The following is a 24,621-nucleotide window of genomic DNA, read 5'->3' as shown; positions in this document are numbered from 1 at the left end:
ATAACAAATATAATACTAAAAAATGCGATTGCCATTTAAAAGATCCATTTGTATAGCTGTCATGTTGTAGCTAGAGCGGGAAAATAGCCAACCAATGCATTCGTAGAGTGGGATTTTTCCGCTGATGACATGAGGGGCTTTCGCACTGAGTAGTTCAAGGAACTTAGTTTTAGGAACTAGCCACCAGGGTGGTTCCCCGAGAACTAATGGTTCCCCTAGGAACGTATTCCGAGTTACGTTCGCCCGCCAGTAGGAACTCTGAAGTGACGTACAGTAAGCCGCACTTGTTGTGACTTTTATTTTGACGGCGCTGAGAACACCAGAGCCTGAGCATATAGTGCTCACATTCTTTGTGTTCATTAGTTTATGATCTGTCTAACAGTCCTGTCTAATACGTTATTAGATAGAACTGTTATACATAGAAAGTAGACAGTTTATGAAAAGGTATTAGCGTATGCCGTGTGGTTAATGTCCAGTGTTGCTAGCTGAGCAGAAATACATAATCATGTTTCTCTTGGTCCCCTCAAAGTTGCGTTGAATTTCCTCCTCAGCATAAAGGTTGAGAGGCTCATCTATCACTGTTTTCCATGTTCTTAGCGTTAGTTTGTGGAGTAAATATATAGGCTATAATCTGTGTGTTTACACAGCTTTTTTTTAAATGGCGGTGCTGGTGTTTCACGTGCGTTCGGCCAATAAGCGAACACTAATGTCACTGGTAGTTCCTATAGTGCTGGTTTAGACCCTACTCTGAAGTAGGAGCTAAATTAGTTCCTCCAAAAGGAGTTCCTAGAACTAAAATCATTCCTAGTTCCTGCGGTGGAACACGCCAAAATCCGGGTACTTTCGCCAATAGTTCTAGGAACTATGAAAAGGTTCCTCCAGTGCGAAATACAGCCAGTTGAATCCGGTTTGCATAGTCTCATAGAGGAAAATAAACTAGTCGCTACTTAAGGAAATTTACTTTAGTTTAAATGTGATTTTTATCTTCTAGCCTGTTATTCATTTGATCATATTTAGCAGACTGAATAGGTCCCATAGAGTAAATTACATTACTCAAACCTGGGCAAATTGGGTGCGAGTCACAGAGCTGGTCACAACTAACAAAGCTTATTGACAATTTAAAAAGTTATCACACGTGATGGCAAATAGGCTTTAATGTAAATCAATACTTACATAGCATAATAGCAGTAAATGTATCTATCACAAACATTGTCCAGTGCATTGTCCTGCAAAATCACCTCTACTGTCCTGCAACCGAGCAATTACATGGTGGTCACCCTTGCCAGAGGCTACATCCCAAAGCCAAAATTTTGGTTTTGATCCATCATTAACATGCACTAATGTGAGTGAGCACTGTAGCATAGTTTCGCTGAAATTTTAATTTGTATGATTTATAAAGCCTTTACTGTGTGAGCATTATTTTTTATAAAAAAAAATACTTCTAAGGGTCTTTTGGCAAAAAATGTCACAGAAAGTGACAAAAATACATACAATTTTGAATACTGAATTTGGAAATTGGGCTACTTCTACATTGTTACCATGGGTTTTTACCCCCAGAACGATTTTTACCGTTTATTGTTTATTGTTGTGACATGAACAGATAATTGTATCCTCTGTATCTTGACAGTGGGATTGTGTTTATGTGGTTGGTTTAATGAGAAGGACACTGTTTTTTGGTCAGTTTAACACATGGCTTAAGTCTTGTTCTCACCAAACTAAGAAGTTGTGCCACATGCATTGGTGTGAACAAATTACAATTGTTACGTAATTGTGGACTGATTAGCTATTGATCATCCTTGAGTGTGTGGATGTGTGTGAGATAGAAAGCTTTTTGGTACTTTTGTGTGAATGTTGTTGGTCAAAGTTTGCCATCTTTTTATATAACAGAATGTCCGCACTATGATAGTAAAATGAAAACACCTACATAATGTGGACAAAATGTTCTCGCTGCAGTTCCCATGAGAAAAACTGCTTTGTATCTGAACTAAATAATGTTTTTATTAAAGGGATAGTTAAGCTGACAAATTAGATTGTCATGTTGCTCTAAACATGTTTGAGAAAAACTGAAGACAGTGAATAAGAACTAGAGAGAAAAAAAAGATGTTAAATCAGCATAAAATATAAAAGTCACCCATACAACAAACTGAAATTTCAAATGCTATTCACTGATAATCCTCTCATCTAACTGCTTTGCAAACTGATCTTTGAAACAAAATCAAATCAAGTTGATTCTGAGAACCGATTATTTTTGATGTGAACAAATCAACTGGATCAACCAATTCACAGAAAACATTACTTGATTAATTCACAAACAGGACATTGCTTCTTTCATGAATGGCCAAAGAGAGCTTAGACTGATCTTGAAATCTTCAGTGAATAATAACTATTGTGCATAACTTGTATGGATTATTTCATGGTACTTGTATTATGCTTTTATGTCCTTTTTGAAGCTTGAAAGCCTTAGTGGAACACATATACTCCCAAAATGTATACCTTGAATATCCTATAACTTGCTTTGGGTAAAAAAATAAATAAATTCTAGTAGCTTTCATGGAGTTTGTAATAGGGCTGGCCGATATATCGCATGACATTGTTATGCGCATCTCGTCAGTGAAGCCGGTTCCTTGATTAGTAGTAAATCGCCATCACCTGCTTACAGATGGAGCGGCATTTACTACACAGAGCTGTAGTTCACTGACAAGCTGAGCCATATCGCTCAGCTTGTCAGTGAACTACAGCTCTACAGCTCTGTGTTTTTTGACCTTTGATGACTGTTGTAGGAGACATCCCAAACAAAATTAGCAACATTTAAAATAGGGGCACTTTAAATGCAAATGTTTCTGTAAGGGTTAGGGGTATAGACAATATAATTGTGTGTGTGTGTGTGTGGACACAAACATTGGCTCAGTTTCTCATTTGAGAATGACATAGGAAAAAGCAACTGAAGGTCATTAGTGAATGACACAATCACAATCTACTGTTGTATAACCCAAAGCGTGCCGCTGTCTGCACATACAGGAGAACCCACACATGAGAGGGAGTGAGACAGCACACATTAGTAAGCTAGAGGAAAATGAATGGGGAGAGAGATAATAAAATATGAAGTAGGAAAGGGATTAAGGAGTGAAGCTGCTAGAGCATCAGAACTGAGGATTTTTACTCAGGAAACACAGAGTTTTAGCCATATCTGTGCGCTCTGGTGTGCGAATATGCATCCAGTATCATGCGTATATGTGAATAGGAGATAATTACAGTGCTAGAAATTACAATGTTATAGCCCTGCCTTTTAGCTAAAACAGCCATTCGCTGTTTTGATAGAGGCAAGTGTTATGAGTCCTGTTGTATATTTCAAAGAGCAAATTTGTTTACTGTTGAACACACATGACATTAGCTGGACCAGATCAGTGTTTTTATGATTTGAGCTAAAGATTTATATGATATAATCAAAGTGTACATCTTCTATAAGTCTTTTGACGTAGGTGTCTAAAGCTTACAATTTTTCATTGAACGCAAGTGAATGAATAAGATTTGTGAGCTGAATAAGAGCTGCAGAGTTCAAGATTTTCTGTGCATGACAACTTTATTTACTTATTCTTCACACAAAGCTATCGCTTCTTGAAATATAGTAGATGAGTCATATGGGCTGGATGCCTTTTTTGTGCTTTTCTCTCATTTTTGTAGCTTGACAGTGTAAATCACCTTCTACTTTTTTATTTTTTATTTGGAAATTCTTTATAAGATTAACTTAATTGTTTCATGGACAAGAAAATCAAGGTTTTCATTTCATCCTGTGTTTCGGTTCATTCAACAAAGCACATATATTTTACATTGAGGACAAGCCAACACCACTAGGAGTTGAACCTATATTCTTTTTGTTGACCGTGCCATGATCTATCAGTTAAACTACAGATATTGTTGATGGGAGTGTGTGGAACAGACGCTGGGTTTTACCCTCTGCTGACATCAATTTTCACATAAGAGAGTCTATTTTAAGCATGTGTGTGTGTATGTTTATCCCGTGTGTTCCCGTCTTAAGGCTCTGACCCATTTAACACTGCGTTACCAGTCATCACAGAGCAGTTGTGCTGACATCACAGGCACTCCATGTTACATTCTTGTCTCCAGTATTGTTTTTCAGATTTGGACTTCAGATTTGTTCAACCCCTTCTCCCACACCCCCCATTTTGGCAACTGGCAAATTCAAAATATCGTTTCTCCCGCCACCTGCTCCTCAGACTCGATGCTCACACGGGTTGCCAGTTTGAGCACACGCAACAGGAACGAGCGGAATTGAAAATGAAAATGGCAAAATTGGCAACGTGCAGTATCACAGATCAAAACAAAAATAAACAGTCCAGCCTGGAAATGCACATTTCAAAGAAAATAACTGGCTGTAGAAGTGTTTTTTCAGAGAAACGATTATGTGGACTTAGCATGTTTCCTCAATATATGCAAACAAATTATGGTATTTTTATGCTTTAGTAGAGTGGAAAAGTTACATTTAACACCTTTAATATGTCTTACCATTTTGATTAGAGACCTACAAATAGATTTAGATTACATTTTAAATCTTACATTCAATGTGGTATCAGATTTTTGAACCCCACTGTATGTTGAAGTTTTATGATGTGATTTATAGACATGATTGAGTCATGGCAGCATATGTGTGTTTGTTGCAGTGTCACAGTTCTATGTCTGTTAGGGTTAAGTCATGAGATTAAGAGATGAGAAGTTCATTGCCTTCTCTCTGGCAGCACACACAAAACCCACACATGAAAATGCTGATTCAACCATATAAATCAGACATCTTTCAGTATATTGACTCCATTTAAGCAATGCATATAAGCTAATTCTCTGGGACACAAAGAAAATCCAATCATTATTTATCTGAGGCCTTTGAAAAATACCAATGTAATATTCATAACATATGTGTGGGAAGGAATGTTACACAACAATTCCTTGTGAAGACACATCACAGCTGAGGATTCCTTTTCTTGCATTATTTAATCTCAATTGCGCTGCTTAACACCAGACTGCTCTGAAATTAGCTATTCTCTTTTACTGTTATTTATAACCCATGTTTTATGTCTCTGTTTCCTTTTCCTCCCTACAGAAAAAAAAACCCAGTAGACATTAAGGTTTCCGGAAAGAAAATTGAACAGGCCATAAACCACTTAATGTGTAATTTAAGGCCCTTGATTTACAGTACAGTAGTATAAGATCAACCAAATATCAGTAAAGATTGCTTTAAGCGGTTAGCCTTATGATCAGTAAAACGAACAAAATTGAAGAAGAGACCAGAGTAATTTGTAGGTTTTAGAATATAAAGTTTAGTATATATCAACCACTCAGAACCCCCTAGTAACAACATAACAATTCACAAGCAACATTTCAGAACGTCTTTCACATTTCACCAACCACATAGCAACACCATATAACAATATACCAGACAACCTAGCAAGCTTGTTTTATAGGGGCAAGCACCTCTCACATTTCTATAGACATGTAAAAATTTTATTTTCTCTTTACAAACTCCAAAGTGATGAAGAATCATTGGTTGCTTGTCAGAAATGTCCCCTCACTGTGGCCTTGACTCATAATTAGTATGACAGTGGTGCCGCTGGCAGGAACTGTGACAACCTGTAAAATATCATCTGAAGAGCGGGACAGAATTAGGCCAGTGAGTGGGGCCAACATTGATCCAGAGCTCTTTTACAGAGGATTGATAGACAAAAGAGAATGGAACAGCAGAAAGAGAAAACAAGGATGTTAAAAGAGAATAATACATGAAAATGACTTACATTATACCTCTAAAAACTCAGTAGTCTTGGTAGTTTGCCCCCCACAGATGTACATTGTGGTGATAAATGCCGGCAGAAGCCTGGTGGCTCAAATGGCCTAAACCTGCTGGGGTTTTCTGCTATTTACGGAAACGACATGCCAATGTCATTTCCCTCAGTACTCCTCTAATTTTCTTTCTCCCAAACTCTGAGAGACTGTCTCTTATGTACTACACCCACACCATCTCCTCCACTTTCTATTTCTTTCAGGCAGGTTACCATGCGACCGCGGCATTCACTTAGGGGTTTATTGTTGCACTGAAAGCCTGCCGCTGATGCAGAGAGAGAAAGCTTATGTTTTCTCTCAGAGGAACGAGAAGTTCACTGCTGTGAAAGGCAGCTGACATCACAGTACAACAATACGCCAACCATGTCTCAACCCTGGGCTCTCAAAACCAAGAACAGTGTCTCAGAGATCTCACCATGAATAATTAAATACTGGTGATGACAGCAGAATAGTCCATTCAGGCATATACATTAGTAGCTCTGACATTAGAAATTTTACTTTATTCTAATGTTCTGTTCAACCATAATAATGGATATAGTAATATAGCAAAGTCTTCAATTGCCAGACCCCCTAAGACCTAGAACAGTACCAAACTCCCAAAAGACCAAGACTAATACCAGCCACCCAAAGGCCCAAAATAATACCAGACCCCTTAAGGCATAGAGCCACTCTAATACCAAAGACTAAGACCAATTCCAGGCAATCACAGACTTAAAACCAGCCAAACTCCCAAAAGACTAAGATTAATACCAGACATCCTAAGGAACAAAACAATACTAGACCTCTTAAGGCCCAGAGCGTCTCTAAAATACCTAAGACTAACGGCGCTGATCCACTTGTCCGTGCGACACTTCTGTCGCGCCGCTCTCCACTATATTCCTATGGGTGACGTCAAGCGACTTTGACGCGCCCGCAAAGTATTCCGGGAAGGCGGCGCTTCATTTGAAAAAATGCTGCGCGTCAAAAAGCTGGCCGATGCCCATCTTTATGCAAATGAATTCCGTTGAACGCGACGCGACTATCCAGTAGAAGTAGAGCATATGGAGACGGGGGGAAGTCTCTCGCAGGTCCTCTGTTCTAATACGCTACATTTCCCGCTCGGTCAAAACCACGCCCATAGCAGTAAACGCCCATCAACGTACCAGTGTGGGGAGGCGTCGCTACACCACGCGACAGTCGTGTCGCAAAAGTGGATCAGCGCCGTAAGACCAATTCCAGACAACCAAAGACTCAAAACAAAACCAAACTTCCTAAATACCTAGACTAATAACAGATTCCCTAAGACCCAAACCAATACCAGATCCTTTAAGACTTAGACCAGTTACAGACTCCCAAAGACTCAAATCAATATCAGGCCCCAAAACCCCAGAACAATTCTAGACCACCACCTAAGGCCCTTACCAACACCAGTATACCACACATTATAATACCCAGACCTAAATCAATAACAGACCCCCTAAGATTCAGACCAATAAGAGCCCACACTAATAACAGCCCCTCCCTCTAAGACTCAGATCCAAACACATAACAGACCGCCTAACACTGTGTCTACTCCGGACGTGAGCGCAGCGTTGCTGCGGCATGACAAATGACAATAGAATCCATTTTACGTTGTCTACACTGGATGCCTCGCGACGTGATGGGAAACGATAAATCCCCGACAGTAAACTGATGCCTCATTCTATTTATGATGTACCCCAAGCACTCGCGATACTTCTCATAGGAAGGACAAATGGATTTGCAATGTTCGCTTTGTCACGTCCAGTGTTGACAGCTTCTAGCCGTTGTGGCGTGATGCGTTGCGTCAACGATACCCAGACTAATACCAGACACTCTAAGAGCCAGACCAAGACCTGACCCCTAGAAAAGAAAAAGACCTGAGATAGGTGAGTCAAGACCTGTTGATCAAGAACCATTTCAATCACCTGAAACAGAGAAAATGCTGATTTTTGTTGCAGCATTTATTTCAAACACAGAGATATTTCGTATGGTGGCTCAGCTGTCTTTCTGAGCTTTTATGAAATTATTGCAAATTCTCTTTATGGCTGAAGATGCCTGCTGACCTGTGGTTGAGGTAATCATCACCTTCTGTACAGCGGAAATAGACTGTGTTCTGAGATAAGTCATGACTCAGATCTGGACCAAAAAAAGTGAAAAATGAGACTCAGACCATGACCAGTAATGAGTGTCAAACCAAGGCTATGTTTATGTGGTCTTCATAGGTCTCTAAACCAAGACCACAAGATTTGAGCCCTGCTTAATAAAATAATGGATTGCAAAGAAAGTAATGGTCATCCTATGCTATCTGAGCACTTTTGATGATATCAAAGTAGAAAATGATGATTGACATTGTGACTGATATGGTGTTCTGACCTGTGTACCCACAGACAGATGAGCTGCATCTCAAGAAGTTTCTTAGAAACAGGATGTTGGAATGGAATAGCAGATGATTTTGCCCTCTGTATTTGTCTTTAAAGACAGTATCTGCTTGCTCTTGAAAATACATATTTGAAATGTCATGTACCATGACATTTGAAATCAAAACAAAGGATAATGGTCCCCATTGGCATTATATAAAACAATATCAAAGTTTAACTGATGCTATTGATGCAAGGAATAGATCTTTTCAAAAATGTTTAGAGGAACTTTAACCCTCGTTCCTAATGGTGTAATTCTGTTAGAGTAATGAATAGGTGTCACAAGTAGTGGCTGATTTAAATAAAGATACACCAAAGGCTTTGAGCATGCAAATTATGAATGGAAAAAATTCAAATGGATCCTTTTTAAACTACAGTCTGGTCATTGACAACACTAAACCACATGAAGTCATGGAAGCGTCTGGACCAAACCATGTTGAGTTGGGTAACATCACTGTATTGTCTTCGTCTTAGTACATGGCTCACTGTTGTGGAAAAGACCTTACAGAATGTGAACAGTACGGGCCAATGGTTTTCTCTGATGAATAGAGCTTTTGTTTCACCTCAATCAGTAGGGAACAGTAGTTTTCCTCTAGGTGCTTAATTCAACGGCAGGGTTTAGATCCAGTCCGCTAAGCTGCATGTTATAATTGTTGTTTTGAGGGTTGTAGTAAAGGACATATATAATCTATTGGATGCTAGCTTCTAGATTCTACATTTCCTACCATTTGGAAGAGTTCACAACAGGCAAAACTGACCACAGGTATTTGGTGCACCAAGAGGCAAAGATGAATTTTAAGGACATTTCTTTTTGTTTGTGGAGTAAAAAAAATCACTGGGGCCTTGATGACTGAAGGCAACTATGCTTGAACATTAGAGCCATTGCGTGACTTTTTGATGCATCAAGCAAAGATGGGGGCCTATTTCTCAGATATGGATTTCTTCTGCGATGGAGTCACAGATGACCTCAAAGGCAACCTTAGCCTCAGTAAGTGGTCCACTCAGTTAGTCATAATTGACCCTTGTGTCTAAGGAGAAATTCTGGTCACTCTTCTTTTCTTTTTTTTCTTTCTTTTTTTTCAATTACAAAGAAGTGTTAATCTTAAACAATGACTCAAAAGCATAATATAAGCACACAGATGTCTTTTAAATCCATATGAGAAACAGACTGAAATGTAATATGTTTTTCACTGGTAATCTTCCTTTCTAGTGAGCAGTTAACCAAGTCACTTTACTTTATAGTACATGGAATTCAATCATTGAAAAGCTATTGTAATTGAATAAAAAGAGCAGCAATACAAATACTTTGTTCCTTTTGTACTCTACAGAAGAAATAAGTCAAAGATGTTTGTAATGGTGAGTAAGTGATGGCCGCATTCTCACTTTTGGGTGTTCTATTTCTTTAGGGTCTCAGATCTGTATTACTAATTCTACATTCTTTTAAAGGTGTGGTATTTACGATAATTGATATACTTGTCTAGTGGCATCCACACATAATGCACTGGCTGAGAGTTTGATGGAGTGTTGTGACAACAGTAAAACATGTCATGCCCAAAGCTATAGTACCATGATGCAATGCAGAGTGTCAGCATTACCAGAACATCAAACCAGGCCACTGGTCAATGCTAATTACACAAGCAGAGAACAAATGAGAGAGAAACTGACAAGAATGTTTGTTCTCAGCTAACAGGGAGCTGTTTGTTAGTTTTGTTAGCGGTGTTAGTATTTCTCCAGGCTATATGGTCATTCATCTCTGCTGTGCTCTTAATAGGTTTACATGAATCGCTGCCATGCTTAGTAAGAGCACTTGTAAGCTTCCTAAGATCAGCAACCCACAAGTGACCGCTTGTGACCTTTGCTTTAGGTTGTGTTTGAGGTTGGTCAGCACACAGTTCTTCAACTTTAGGCCACTGATGTTGTCTATAAAATCATAAATCCGATTTCAAAGAATCTTCAACTGGTTAGTCAAGTCAAGTCTAGTCACCTTTATTTCTATGGCGCTTTACACAATACAGATTGTTTCAAAGCAGCTTCACAGTAATAAACAGGAAAATAACAATGAGTGATGCAAACTTTATCAAAGTTAGTCAACGATGCAGTGTTAATTTTGACAGCAAATTTCGATTTAGTTTTATTCATAGTCTTTTGACTAAAATGCGATTTAGTTTTAGTAATTTTTTAGTCATCTGAATTGTTTTAGTTCTCTTTCACGTGGTCACGCTTATTCAGGTCTATCCATATGTCTGCTCTTCTCTTTCTCCCAGACATTTACATTTTTGAAAGTTTTATGAGACATTCATCAAGTGCATGCCAACTCATGTCCCACCGGGTAGATCAGCACATTACAATTCATATGTGCGCATCTACCACACACACAGGACATCAGTTCTGACTGGACTCCCTAACATTTTCGTCTAGTTTTTTTTATTCGTTGACGAAAATGTCAATAGATTTTGTCATTCAAAACTTGTTTTTATTCAGTTATCGTCTCGTTTTCGTCTGTGAAAAAATGCCGTTGAGGAAAATAATGACAAATTATTCGTCAACGAAATTTACACAGCTCCGATGGCATGCCCTCGGTTGTTTATTCCTTGCCTAACTATAATGAAATCATAAATTTGATTAGTTGATGACATGTCTTTACATGTTTACAACAATCTTTTCCTTTCTAAGAAATCACTTTCATAATCATTATAAAGAGTGATTCGTTGGTCATGAAACCAAAGAGCCTTGTGTTCTTTAGAAACTAAAATTACTCGGGGCCCTTTATTTGCATTTGTTTTGGGATTTGCATTACAGTGTTATTAATATAACATCTATCAGCCGCTATGTTTGGTTTGCACAGACAGCAGCAGAAGTGCGATGTGGCGGTTGGCTGCTGGGAGGAAAAAATAATAGCTCATGGAGTTTCCATAAAAGTTATCCATAAAAAATGAAAATAAAATAAATTCAATTAAAGTGGCAAGCAGAACTGAGAGTTGGTGCAATCCTGTATCGCATATGTCAGGATCCGGAACTGCAATATAAACGGGCTGGCCTGAGTTTTTTTTAAAAGTCTTTGTATAATTGGTGCTCTCAAGGTGGAGCTCTCAAAGAAATCTGTGGTGTGACTGTGTTGTACTAGCAACAATCATAATGTTCCAGTGTGAAAGCATTAGCAGAGGAAGTCAACAAGGTTTTATTTAGGGAATTATGGATGAGGATGGATAGACCTCTCAGCCTTACACGGCTAGTCTGGTGTGAGTGTGTGTAACAGCTCTGAGAGCTCCTGAATCTTTTATATGGTGTGATAGGTGGAGATGAAATCAGCTTGTTTGTATGTGTGCTAATTTATCACGGTGTTCTAACTTGGATATTAAGGTATGCGTCAGCAATATATTACATTCCTTTATTTTGGGTAAATATAGTTGTTTTTTTTTGTTTTTTTTGTAAATACATTATATACAATTATATTTTAATTTTAGTAAATTGCTATGGATGAGAGACATTTTCTAATTGATCTAAACTAGCCTTAGAAGGGCTATATATGATGCCATTTACGTGCTTTGCATCCAGACTGATAAGAGATATCAAGGCCACTTGATGCCCAATTCTGATTTGATGACTATATCCTATTTTGGAAACACTTTAGTTTAGGGTCTAATTCTCACTATTAACTAGTTGCTTATTAACATGCATATTACTATATTGGCTGTTTATTAGTACTTATAAAGCACATATTAATGCCTTATTCTGCATGACCATATTCTACATCCCTTAACCCTACCCAATACCTACATTTAACAACTACCTTACTAACTATTAATAAGTAGTAATTGGGAGTTTATTGAGGCAAAAGTCGTAGGTAATAGTTAAAAGTGAAATTTGGACCCTAATTTTTTATTATTTTTTATGTGCATTTACACTAATTATCAGGTTCTATCTGCGTTCTGAGCAGTTTTGAGATATTGAGCTTTAAAGTTTTTGCATTCCATTCGACTGTGTAGAAAGAACCTTTTTATTTTCTAAATAAAAAGTTCCAAAATGTACACAACTTAAAAAACAACATCACATAATATAAAGAAGTGGTCACAGAATAAGAATATGTGAATAACAAAATTTTGACAAAAATGTCAGATAGAACCTTATAATTCCAAGGGGACGAAGACTTGGCGAAACAAACCAAGGTAGACGTACTGACCTGGAAAAGCTTAGGAACTTGAGGAACCTGAAAGTCTAGGTAATCAAAACTTTTAAGGTCATATAGGCATAATAAAAGGCATAATAAAATGATGCCTTTTATTTTTGTTGTTTGTCGTGACTCCAGTGGTTTAATCCAAATTTTATGAAGCAATGTGATTGCTTTGTGTGTGAAAACAAAAATTAAGTCTTTATTCACAAAATATCTTCACTTCAACATAGCTTAATATGTGTGCCTGATCACATGAAAGCTGACCTTTAGTAGCTTGAAACCAGAAATCTCTTAGGTTTTAAAAAATGTCTTCATTTGTGTTCTGAAGATGAATGAAAATCTTGGTACAATATGAGGGTGAGTAAATGCTGACTTTTCGTGTTAACTAACCCTTTAAAGGAATAGTTCACCTAAGAATGGAAATTCTGTCATTAATGACTCACCCTCATGTCTTTCCAAACCCGTAAGACTTTCATTCACCTTCAGAACACAAATTAAGTTTTCAATAAAATCTGAGAGCTTTCTGTCCCTCCATACACCGCTACAAAACTGCCACTTTGACGCTTCAAAAAGTTCATGAAGTGTTCGTCAAACTAATCCATATGAATTGAGCGGTTTAGTCCAAATTTTCTGAAGAGACTTGATCGCTTTATATGATGAACAGATTTAATTTAGGCTTTTTATTAAACCGCTCAATTCATACGGAAATGTTTTATGATCTCTTTATGAACCTTTTTTTATGAAGTGTCAAAGTGGTAGTTTTGTCTATGGAGGGACAGAAAGCTCTCAGATTTCATAAAAAAGATCTTTTGTTTTCCGAAGATGAACGGAAGTTCAACGGGTTTGGAACGACATGAGAATGTAATGACAGAATTTTTATTTTTGGGTGAACTAACTTGATTTAGGTATTACCTTGATATCATTACATTACCATGGTGCAGCCACAGTCCTTTTTTTCATTTAAGGACTGAATTGAGCACAGAACTGAGCATTATATTCTTTCAAATTTTAACCTATAGTAAAAATAGCATAAGTTAAGTTCACTCTCCAGATTATGTGACTAAAATGCAACGTATACTCATAACATACATCAGACATAATGACTCGTATCCCTATTTATCTGTCTAGTGTGTGTGGTTATTCTGAAATAGCTCTGTTGTGCAGGATGGAGGACTATCAGCACTATAGTAGATCACTCCACTTATGTTATTGGTGCCTTATGGCGTCTCCAGTCTGTCTGCGGGGTGCTGTGAATCTACTGGCATTGAGAGAGAGATCGTGAAGCACATTGTGAAGGGCTATTATTACTAAGAGAGAGAGTGTTGGGAGAGGAAGAAGGAATGAAAAAGAGGCAGAGACAGAGTGGCATATATTTCATGACCTTCCCAGCATTCTTACTTTAATAGGTTTCATATTGCTTATCATTTCTTTTACAAGAATCTTTTGCTAATTCATACCCGGTACTATAAAAAAAACAAAAACAATAGAAGCCTTTCTATATTGTTAATACAGTCAAAGTTAAAGGCTGTTGTTATAAGATAAGTATTATTTTATAAGAAAACATTATTTTATGAAGCAAGTTTTTCAGGTGGCATCCTTCTACTTGAAGATATTGTCCCTGACAAGAACAAAAGCAGATGGAATTGCTGTAATAGAAATAGAAACATAGGCTAAATGTTTCATTCAGTTCTGTAGAGATTTGTTAAAGTTAGGGTTTAGGTGATTTTCAGAGAGGCTAGTAATAGCGAGCTAGCATTGAAAGCATAAGATCCCACCCTCTCTTCAGAGAATCTCCAAAGCCACGCCTCCTCCAAAACACATGAACACACACAGCAGGGAGCAAAAAAAAGCGTCATGAGACACGGCGTTAAACTACTTCATGTCTCAAAAGCACATAACATTACAATAATACGGAACATAAACAACTTAAAGAGCACTGACCTGTACCACCTGACTGCTGCAGATCATTTCGCCGTTGATAGTGTTGCCATTGAAACGCATAAATTCGAGTCACGAACCAAGTATAATGTCACAGGTTTCCATCTCTTCCAAATTATAGAAGTCATGGCGTGAACGCAACATAAGCTCTTGTTTTGGTTCAGGAGGAACTGTAAAAGGTGGCTGCTGTTTGTTTGCGGTGCTCTGTGACTGACGTCTGTCTAACTCTGCACAGCATAAAATGTGCTGAAATGAAATGTGTATGAAAATACATCCATTGACAGTCAGGTAGGACATCGTTCCGAAGGCAATGATTGGACGAACATTTTACACTTTCCACAGACGATTTATATACATTATAAATATATTTAGACTTAACTTAGTGATTGCTGTTAGGATGTGAAGAGACTTTTAACCAGAAAAAAAAAAAAAAAAAAATGTTTCTGGAACAAAACACCTACCCTTCCTTTAATTAATTAAAACTAATTAAAATTTAAACTAATCCCTGACAGTTTTCAAGAAACATCTGAAAACTGTAAGCTAAAATTTATTCTGTGAGCATTTAACTGCAACCAGCTAAGAAAATGTACTCTATTTCACGATTCCTTCGTCTGCTCTCACTATTCCTTAAAGGGATTGTACACCCACAAATTTAAATTCGGTCATCATTTACAGGGGTGCACATAAGTGGTGCGCAGGTGCGCATGCGCTACCCAATTAAACAATGCGTACCAGATGAATTGCCGCAACCCTCATTTGCGTACCTAAGATTTGGGGATAGATAGGTCAGGTGCGCAATCTGTGGTGTTGGATAGGCTTGCTTTAAGATAGTAACTCTAGTAAGCGCTTTAAAGTTGTCATTTCTTTGGTTTTCAGAGTTAGAAAAGCAGATATTTGCACATTTAATTTCCAGAGCTTGAAACAGTTATGTTATTTTGAAAGTTACAAGGTTTTAAAGATCAGACATTCTGTTGCACTTCTTCTCTTAATTTTCAGTTGAAATTAAAGTTCATGTGAATCATGTCACATGACATTATCCATGCATCCCTCTAATTTGTTCCTCCCGTGAGGTGGGTTAAGGAAAAAATGCATTTGAAAATGTGAGGACCAAGCAACAACCCCAGGTTCTCCCCTGAGAACAAGACCAAAAATGTTATGTGCACCCCTGATCATTTACTCACCCTCATGCATTCAATTCAATTCAATTCACATTTATTTGTATAGCGCTTTTCACAATGCACATCATTTCAAAGCAGCTTTACAGAAAATGCATGAGTCTACGTTACAATTTAGAGTGATCTGTTATCAGAGGGAACTGTCTAAGTTATGTAATATGTATTTTAAAAATGTACAATCACAGTTAACGAAAAAGGTTTTAATTTAAACAATGTAATAATTTAAGGCAAAAACAATGAGCTCATTGAAGTAATGAATACTTGTTTGTTAACAAGTGATTATGACATTTAGAAAAATGTAGCATTGGTGCATGTTGATTCAGTGTTTACGCCATCTGAAGTCTTCGCGGGAGTTGGCGCCGTCTCTTCACAGGTGTTGGGCATCTGAAATCTTCCAAACCAGTATGAATCTTTTTCTTTTGCTGAACACAAAAGATGATATTTTTAAGAATATGGGTAACCAAACAGTTGATGTACCCCACTGACTTCCATGGTATTGTTTTTTCTTCATACTATGGAAGTCAATGCGGTTGCGGCCCATTAGCTGTTTGGTTACCGACATTCTTCAAAATATCTCAATTGGGCTAGTTTTGGCCGTGATTGGGCGGGTTTTGAATAGCAACTAGGCTGGTTTTGTTACACGAAACTTGGAAACCCTGTACAATAGCCAGACACACACTGTACTAGTCATCATGCTCTTCTGAAGCTACTGAGTGTAAATGTGTACAGCTATTCTATATTGTATGTTTTGAAATGACTAACATGTCTTTCTAACATATAATTCCAGCATTTCAGTCAACATATTCCGTAGTTCATATTAACAGACTGATCACAGACACATTCAGCCTTCGAGTAATAATAAAGTAGGCCTAGTATATGAATAAATATATGATTTTCTGCCTGAAGAGACTGTTTTGTTTTTTCATGAAGATCAATGAGAATTAGAGATGAACTGATTGCTGTAGCATCATAATCAGTCTGTTCTCTGTGTGGCCTGTCAGTAATGGAGACAGATCTAAAGATGTTGGTTGCAGATGATGAGACACACCACGGCTCAGTACATTGTGTGATTTGTCCATCAGCAATAGATTAAAAACACTTTGAAGAACCCTTTATTTACTTAAAAAAAAAAACTTTTTGGCATGAACAAATTAATTTGAATTAATTTGATTTTCTCGCTATAGGTGTTATAGGAGGTTTTCAGTGTTTCGATGCTAGCGTTGCTAAGATGTTATGAATGGTTGTTGACGCACTGCTGTGCGGTTATTATGGTGTTATGAGTGGTTGCCAGGGTATTGTGGTTGCTAAGATGTTGCTAAGTGGATGATACCAAGTTGCAATGCACTTACTGTACTAAGGGTTTCAAAGTAGCTATTTGCATCTTGCTATGCAGTTTGCTAAAGTGTTCTGAGTAGTTGTTAGTTTTCTGTTTTTTGTTGAAAACGGTGCAAAAACTATGAGTAAAACTGCTTAGAAAATGAATAATGTACCAGAAGAAACATTACACACCAAGTTTATTACTAAGTTTGTTTAAACTTCTATTTCTGAGTTCAACAGCAACTCATGCGTTGTGTGCTTACCTTAGCTAACACCAATAAAAAGGGTTGGATGCTAGGCCTAAATTAGGATCACTGGGCCTTTTATTTGAGTTAGAATCTATATTTAGGCAGTTCAGCCTTGTGAAAATCTAAATGCTGTGAATAGAAACGTCGCTATAGATTAATTGACTGCCTGCTTAGTGATGTTCATCTCTTCTGAAACCATCTGTCACACAGAAGCACTTCCACTAATGGTCATCTCTCTGAACTCAGGGTTCAGGTACTAGAGTTTTACAGAGCACTGATGGGCGCTCAGATCTTATTCTCTCCTTTATGGCTCTCTGTATGAGGGAAGCTCATATTAGCACTTAAATATTTATAATGCTTAGCTGGGAACAAAGACCATGTAGAGTACATAGCTGCAGGCTCACAGCGGTACATTAGACTACTGAGAAGACTGGAGAGTTATTGAGGAAAACACTTTCAAATTGTTCCTGATGTGAAGCTGAAACATCTTCGATAATCCAGAAGGGGTTTATTTTGCAATAATGACTGAATGAGTGCAGATGAACCTGCTTGTTACAAAGCTACTTTACTAAGTACCATAGTAAATAAATGTAAATTAATTATTTATTTGAACTCTATCTTCACATGAGAAAAAGAGAGGATGAAGTGATACAAGAGGCATCAAAGTACAGTATAGCATATTGGTTTCCATGGTAAATGGGCAAATATTGTAAGGGATTGTACAGTTAACAGGTATCGTAATGAAGATGTCTTAACTATAGCATTTAAAATTACTATTATTAACTATTATTAACTTATTTTTTCTTACTGTATTAACTTTTTTTTGTGTGAATCCCCATGGAAAAGTATAGTATGGTATTATAAATACATCCATCATCACTTCCCAGACAGCAACATAGAGTCGACCCAGATCCGGCCCACATCTGGTACGTGTTGAATCCACATGTACCAGATGTGAGCCAGATCTGGGCCGACACTATGTTGCTGTCTGGGTCATTGGGCATTAGGTGGTGATATCCCAGACAGCAACATAGAGTCGACCCAGATCCGGCTCACATCTGGTACATGTGAATTCAACACGTACCAGATGTGGGCCGGATCTGGGCCGACACTATGTTGCTGTCTGGGATATATGATTACACTGAGTGATTACCATATTCATGTGCCAAATAAATAAAAATCACTAAAAATAAAATGAAAATAAATATCACTCAACTATCTACATGGTACATCTAGGTACTTATGTATGTCAGAAAACATTTAGATATGTTTATAAAACTTCCTGTTATCACTTACATATCCAGGTCTAGATCATAATATTTGTCTTCATACAGAATGTCATTGAAGTGTGTGGTAATTTGTATGTTCTTGTTTTTTTTGTTTTGTTTTTCAGAGGAGGAATTGCGGAAGCTCCGAGAAGAAACCAATGTGGAGACCCTAAAGCAGGAGCTGGAGAGAGAACGCAGCAGAAGACTTGACCTGGAACAGAAGATGAGCGATGTGCTGAAGACCAGGTGAAAAAAAAAAAAAAAAAAAACTCACCAACACAAAGTAACTCGTCACATAAAATGAGTTGACATAAAGTTTCAAACAATGGACGAGGAGCACAGGAGCCTGAGGCCCCAGATGCTCTATGCAAGTACTAGGGATTGGGAATAGAAAACTGCTTCTTATTTGGAATTAGTTCTATAGTTTGTGTTAACAGTGTTCAATGACCCGGTCCTGTACTCTATGGGATGACCTCGCCAGAACCTGAGCTATAAAAATAGCCACTACATCTCACCCCCCATGACCCTAAAGTGGGAAGTCAATATCTATACGTAGAGAGTCATGCACAACAATATGTCAGTACATTGTGTTCTTTCCACTGATGTCATTTCAATTTGTAATTGATTCAGATTTGACTGGCGACACGTTAGGCTTGCACAGGAGTGTACTGAGCTACTGTATGATAAAGAGAAGTTTCTGATCATTGACCTGCAAATATGTGTTGATGAGATTTTGACAATCAAACGTTTTATATCATTTTAGCTTATACTAAAGTTCTCAAAATGTTTTGGGGGAAATGGCTGAACACAAAACAATTGAAACTTAAATAATATATAAATATTAAATGTGTTTGCTTTTATAAATATTAAAACCCTAATAGAGTTATAGCTTCTTATCTGTACAATTCTCAAAATAATCAGAATATACAAAGTTTTATATAAACATTGCATCCTTAATTTTTCTAATTTGATTTGATTTTTATTTCATTTGTACACTGACCTTCATTTGTCATTGACCTTCATCTTATAATAATGTATATACTATTATAGTATTTATTCATATTTTTAATTTATTTGTATATTTTGAATTTTAATTTTAGGTTAAGTTTCATTTTGTTATGTGTTTTTATAAATAAATAAAAAAATATTTTTAATGTTTCTATTTAGCTTTAATTAGATTTTATTTAAGTCCGTTTTAGTAGCTCAGCTTACACTTATTTTACTCTATTTTACTCTAGTTTTGTATGAACTGAAAGTTAATGTAGTTTGTGTTTCCTGGTCCAGGTGTGAAGATTCTCCACCTCAGCTTCCACGGAAACAGCAGCCACCTGCAGCTAATGGCACAGGTAACACAACCCACAATGTTATGACAATAAGCGTATATTTACACAAGAACAATGCACTTAAAATTTAAGTTTTAAAAACTAAAAGTTTTTCATGTAGAAACGACAAAAATCTCAGTTCACATAGATCCGCGAAAACGTCTAAAAACGCTGTATTATTCATGCCAGGCCAGTAGTTGGCGATATCACTTTGTAAAGAAACTATGCACCTATAGACTGAACATGTAATGCGCATGATGTCACTGTTTTCCCAATATTATGTTTTTGTAGTTTTCATGGAGACTATAAAATTTAACATTGCACTTTGAAACCCGTTTTCAAAAGTTTGTATTTTCAGGTCCCCAAAACGCTGTTGTCGTTTATAGTTTAAAACGGTGTTGTGTAAATTCCCCCTAAAAGTCTCAAAATGATTCAATTTTGGATGAAAATACGTCTACACCTCACCATTTTTAGATCAATTCTAAAGAAGAAATTTAAAGGCGGAATTATATGTATCGTTTGAAGATGAGGCAATCCCAGAATTCACTGCAAAACGCTCTGTGAAAAGAATTAACATGGTGGACAAGAAAATGTAATGCTAAATATTTTTCTCTTTCAATGCTGAAAAGTATATATAAAAATAGTTTTATTGAAATTGTATAATTTGTATCTTTGTCCTATTGTTTGTAGTTTGCTTCTTTGTTCTTATTTTTAGTTTAAAAAAATAAATAAAATGAAAGTTGTTAAATCTAATAAATCTTGTTTACACTTTCTGCGGGTTTTTTTTTTGTCATGTATGACTAGTGTACATCTGTTGTCATACATAATATGGTAAATGTAGTATCCTAATTATTAAAGTCCCCCTGTAGTCAATAATTTTACCCCTTAAAACTCATCTTTGATCACCAAAATGACCTATATAAACTAGTGTTGGGTCCGAGTCCACCTTTGTCGAGTCCGAGTTGAGTCCAAGTCCTTAACAATCGAGTCCAAGTCCGAGTCCAAAGAGGGTCGAGTCGGACTTGAGTCCGAGTCCTTAACATCCGAGTCCGAGTCGAGTCCGGCCGAGTCCACAAAGATTTAAATAATTTGGAAATTGACCTTTCACAAAGACCCGCCCCTCTTAGTTACTGTTGCTACGTCTGACAAGCCATTCCGCTCTCACTCCACATGTTCTCACACAGTGAAAAATATATTGCGGAGAAAAGAGGACACTGACAATGCGCCAACAGACAAGACAGAGCAGGCTACTTTTGGTATGAAATAAAGTCTCAGCTTTCAATTTTTTTTCTTTCATCACCAAAATGACCTATATAAAAAAAAATCCCTTGAAAAAAAATTTGTCATGCTTAAAAAATAGCTTGAATGTAACTTTACACAACTGCCTCATTTAGTAAACCGCCTCCACTCCACCCCGATTTCAAACCGCGTTTTTGAGACCGTCTTTGGTTCACTGCCGTTATAAAGAGAAAATACTCAGCAATGGTGTTGACTCATGAATTTACACATGGTTTGTCTTAAAGCATATTAAAAACACCACATAGACATATAAACACAAAATTCTGTAAATAATAGCCACAAAAATCTGTAATTTCTATTAGATCTCTATTTGATTAATCTTTTTGTCTGTCAGTCATTAGGGTTAAATTGGTTGGGTTGTTGCTCTAATCTGGTATAACGTTTTTTGGATTTCCCGCCTGGTTTTGGTTAGTAATTCTGAAATATCTGCTCCAGTTATTTTAGGCACTTGTCTAATTTTGTAGACCAACTAGGCCAGATCGACCCCTTTTGTTTGAGGCAGGAAATGAGAATGTAGAGCACAAGCTCCCTGACTCTCAGGATTCAGATTAATAGAGTTTTGCTTATGGCTTCTGAATGAAGTATATCTCTAAACTCTCACTGTAGACAAACAGCAGAAGGAGACGGTGTGTTCGCGGCTGCAGAGTTGGCTGTATGATCGGTTTGGGGTTTACATTGAGGATTTTCGCTTCCAGCCTGAGGAGAACACAGTTGAGGCTGAGGAGCCACTAAGTGCTAAAAGGTCAGTGAAGAAAGATCACCTGTGGAACATTATATAACTGTACAGGTTTGGAAGAAGTCATTCATTCTTGTGAAACTAAAATACTCTGCTCTGTTATCATTTCCCATAGTTCTTTCTCTGTCCAGTAACGTTTTATTGTAAACATCTGCCCCCCTGTGGTCAGGACGCTTTTAGTCAGAATAGGCCAAGTATAGTGGCAAAGAGGAGATCCATCAACTGACATAAAATGCAGCTTTTACTTTCAAAATTGTCCAAATTAAAGTTTTCTAACATATCCTCTGGTTCTATCAAATTATGTACATATCAGAGGGTTAGTGTTAGGTTTTACCATGCCAAATTTAAGCTTGGTCGTCTAATTTCTGGCCCAGATTTTGAAGAGCTGGCCTCCTTTTTTGGAAAGGGAGAAAAAAAAACTATTATCAACTTATATTGTATTTATAATTACACTTAAAAAAAAACGAAACAAGTTGAGACAACTTGAAAAAGTAAGGCAACCGATCTCACTCAACTTTTTAAGTTAGCTCAACTAATTTTCACCAGTTAAAGTAAAAACTTTTGTTCATCTATGAGTTAACTTAAAACTTCTTGTCAAGACAACCAAAGAATGTGTAGCAATGCAAGCAGCAACAATCCTTGTTTTTTCATCTCAATGTTTGATTTTCAAAATTAACTACACAACATGAACATAATTTGCCTCTTAAAACTAGAACTACACAATTTACCCGGGCAAATAAATTGCAAAAGTTGCAATGAGAAGAACATATAGCTCAACACCTTAACACACAAATCTCAAACATGGTGATGATCAACAATTGTAATTGTGTGCTTCTCATTGCAATTGTTGCACCTTATTTGCCCAGGTGAAAAGGGTAAACCGCGTGCCTCTATAGTTTTAAGAGGCAAATTATGTTCATGTCGTGTAGCTAACTTAACTTAAATAAAACATGGAACTGAAAAAAACAAGGACTGTAGCTGCTTGCATTCCTGAATGCTAAACATTAAGTTGCCTTGACAAGTTTTAAGTTCAAAAGACTACTTGCTACTCATTTCATGAACAAAAGTTTTTTAAGTTCACATTAACTGAAGCGAATTAGTTGAGTTAACTTAAAAAGTTGAGTGCGATAGGTTGTCTTGTTTTTTTAAGTTAGCTGAACTATTTAGCTAAACTCATTTTTGAGCTCGTTTTGTGCTAATAATTTAGTGCAATTGAAAACAAGACAGTCCAGTTGCTTGTAAAGGTTTTTATGTTTGGGGGTTATTGGTTTAAGACTTTTATTTTTAATAACCAAGAAACGTATGAAGAGTTTTGAAAATAAAGAAACAAATACACATATGCCCCTTCACAAAACCCTAACAAACATGCTGTGTACAGCCTACTGGAATTTACAATTTATATACGCTGAACTAAACTAGTGAAGCAGGACTCAACAAGTAACAATAATAATTAAAAGAATCCAGTATGTTCAGAACTTCAAAAGTTTTAGAGCTTCCTCACTTTTTAATCCACTTGATTTATGTCATACAGACAGTTATCTCAAAACCACCTGAGAATATTTGAGGTTTTTGTGGTTTGTGGAGTTCTGGATCTGATGTCCAAGTCAATGCATGTACCTGCCTAAATTATACATGAGGCTATTGAGTCCATGTCTCTTAAATGTCCCCTCAGGGATCAATGGAGTACATCTATCTGTCTCTGAAGAGAGGTATTGAGTGTGTGCTGCACACAGCTGGCTGCTTTCATTGATTTACACGGTTTAAGTGTCACTTTGCTATAAAAAATACAAGACAGGCTGTGGTTGGTGGAAGAAATTAGTGATGTTAGCTGAAGGCAAGGTAACTTGTCCCCCACTGTGCCATGGACATTAATGTATCTCAAACTCTTTTTTTTCAGATTAACTGAAAATATGCGACGACTTAGTAAGTCTATTTTTGCTGTTGTATTATAAAGTGTTCTTGTGTTTTTGTTGATGTACTTGCTCTTGAAACTATTCAAGCTCTTTTTGCTTCGATTTTTCATCTTTACTTGTTTATCTTTTAATTTTTTTCTAGAACGGGGTGCCAGACCGGTAACAAATTTCTTACGGAATCTTTCCGCCTTATCCAACTGGCACTCAGTATATACGTCAGCAATTGCCTTCATTGTGAGTGGCCTTCATCAGTTTTCTATGTTTGCAATTATACATATATACTGTACATATTACACTACATTTCTTTTACACAGATAAACTTTATTTGGTAACACTTTATTTTACAGTGTCCTTGTTACATATGTCGCATGTACTTAGTAATAACAGTAAATTTGCACAATTACAAGAAACTAACCCTTAACCAAATCCTAATCCTACCCTAACCCTATAGTAAGTACATGTAGTTGCTTAATATTACTCAGTACTTAAATAAATAACTGCACTGTAACAATGACACCTTAAAATAATGTGTAACCCTATATTTTAAGGTGTCCTTGCTGCAATGTAATTATACATTTAAGTACTGAGTAATATTAATTAATAACATGTAGTTTCTATAAGGTTATAGTTAGGATCAGTGTTTGTTTTAGGATTATTTGCATGTAATTATGCATAATTTACTGTTATTACTATAGTAAGTACAAAGAAACTAAGGTAACACTATTTTACAGTGTCCTTGTTACACGTTACATGTAGTTACTGTAGTAATAACTATAAATTATGCATAATTACATGCAACTAACCCTAAACCAACCCCTATTCCTAACCTTATAGTAAGTACATGTAGTTCATTAATATTACCCAGTACTTAAATGTATAATTACACAGTAATTAGGACACCTTATAATAAAGTGTCACCAAAACAAAAATAAAGTGTTACCAAATGTTTTACTTAAAAAATCTGTACTTG

At 36.8% G+C, this 24,621-nt stretch overlaps 1 protein-coding gene across 4 annotated transcripts in view; it reads left to right on the top strand.

Annotated features, from left to right (window-relative positions):
* Positions 1-24,621, top strand: part of gramd4a (GRAM domain containing 4a) — a 54,239-nt gene that overhangs the window by 14,459 nt on the left and 15,159 nt on the right. For all 4 annotated transcript variants that reach the window (XM_084111322.1, XM_084111320.1, XM_084111323.1 and 1 more), the window contains 5 exons: positions 18,507-18,627; positions 19,666-19,727; positions 21,609-21,744; positions 23,636-23,661; positions 23,794-23,885. In XM_084111322.1, coding sequence (XP_083967448.1) covers positions 18,507-18,627; positions 19,666-19,727; positions 21,609-21,744; positions 23,636-23,661; positions 23,794-23,885 — 437 coding nt within the window. The remainder of the gene's footprint in view (positions 1-18,506; positions 18,628-19,665; positions 19,728-21,608; positions 21,745-23,635; positions 23,662-23,793; positions 23,886-24,621) is intronic.

This window comes from Abramis brama (assembly GCF_963993115.1).
Source record: "Abramis brama genome assembly, chromosome: 4".
NCBI classification, from domain to species: Eukaryota; Metazoa; Chordata; class Actinopteri; order Cypriniformes; family Leuciscidae; genus Abramis; species Abramis brama.
Note: the sequence above shows the minus strand (reverse complement) of the source record. Positions and strands in the feature narration are given on the sequence as shown.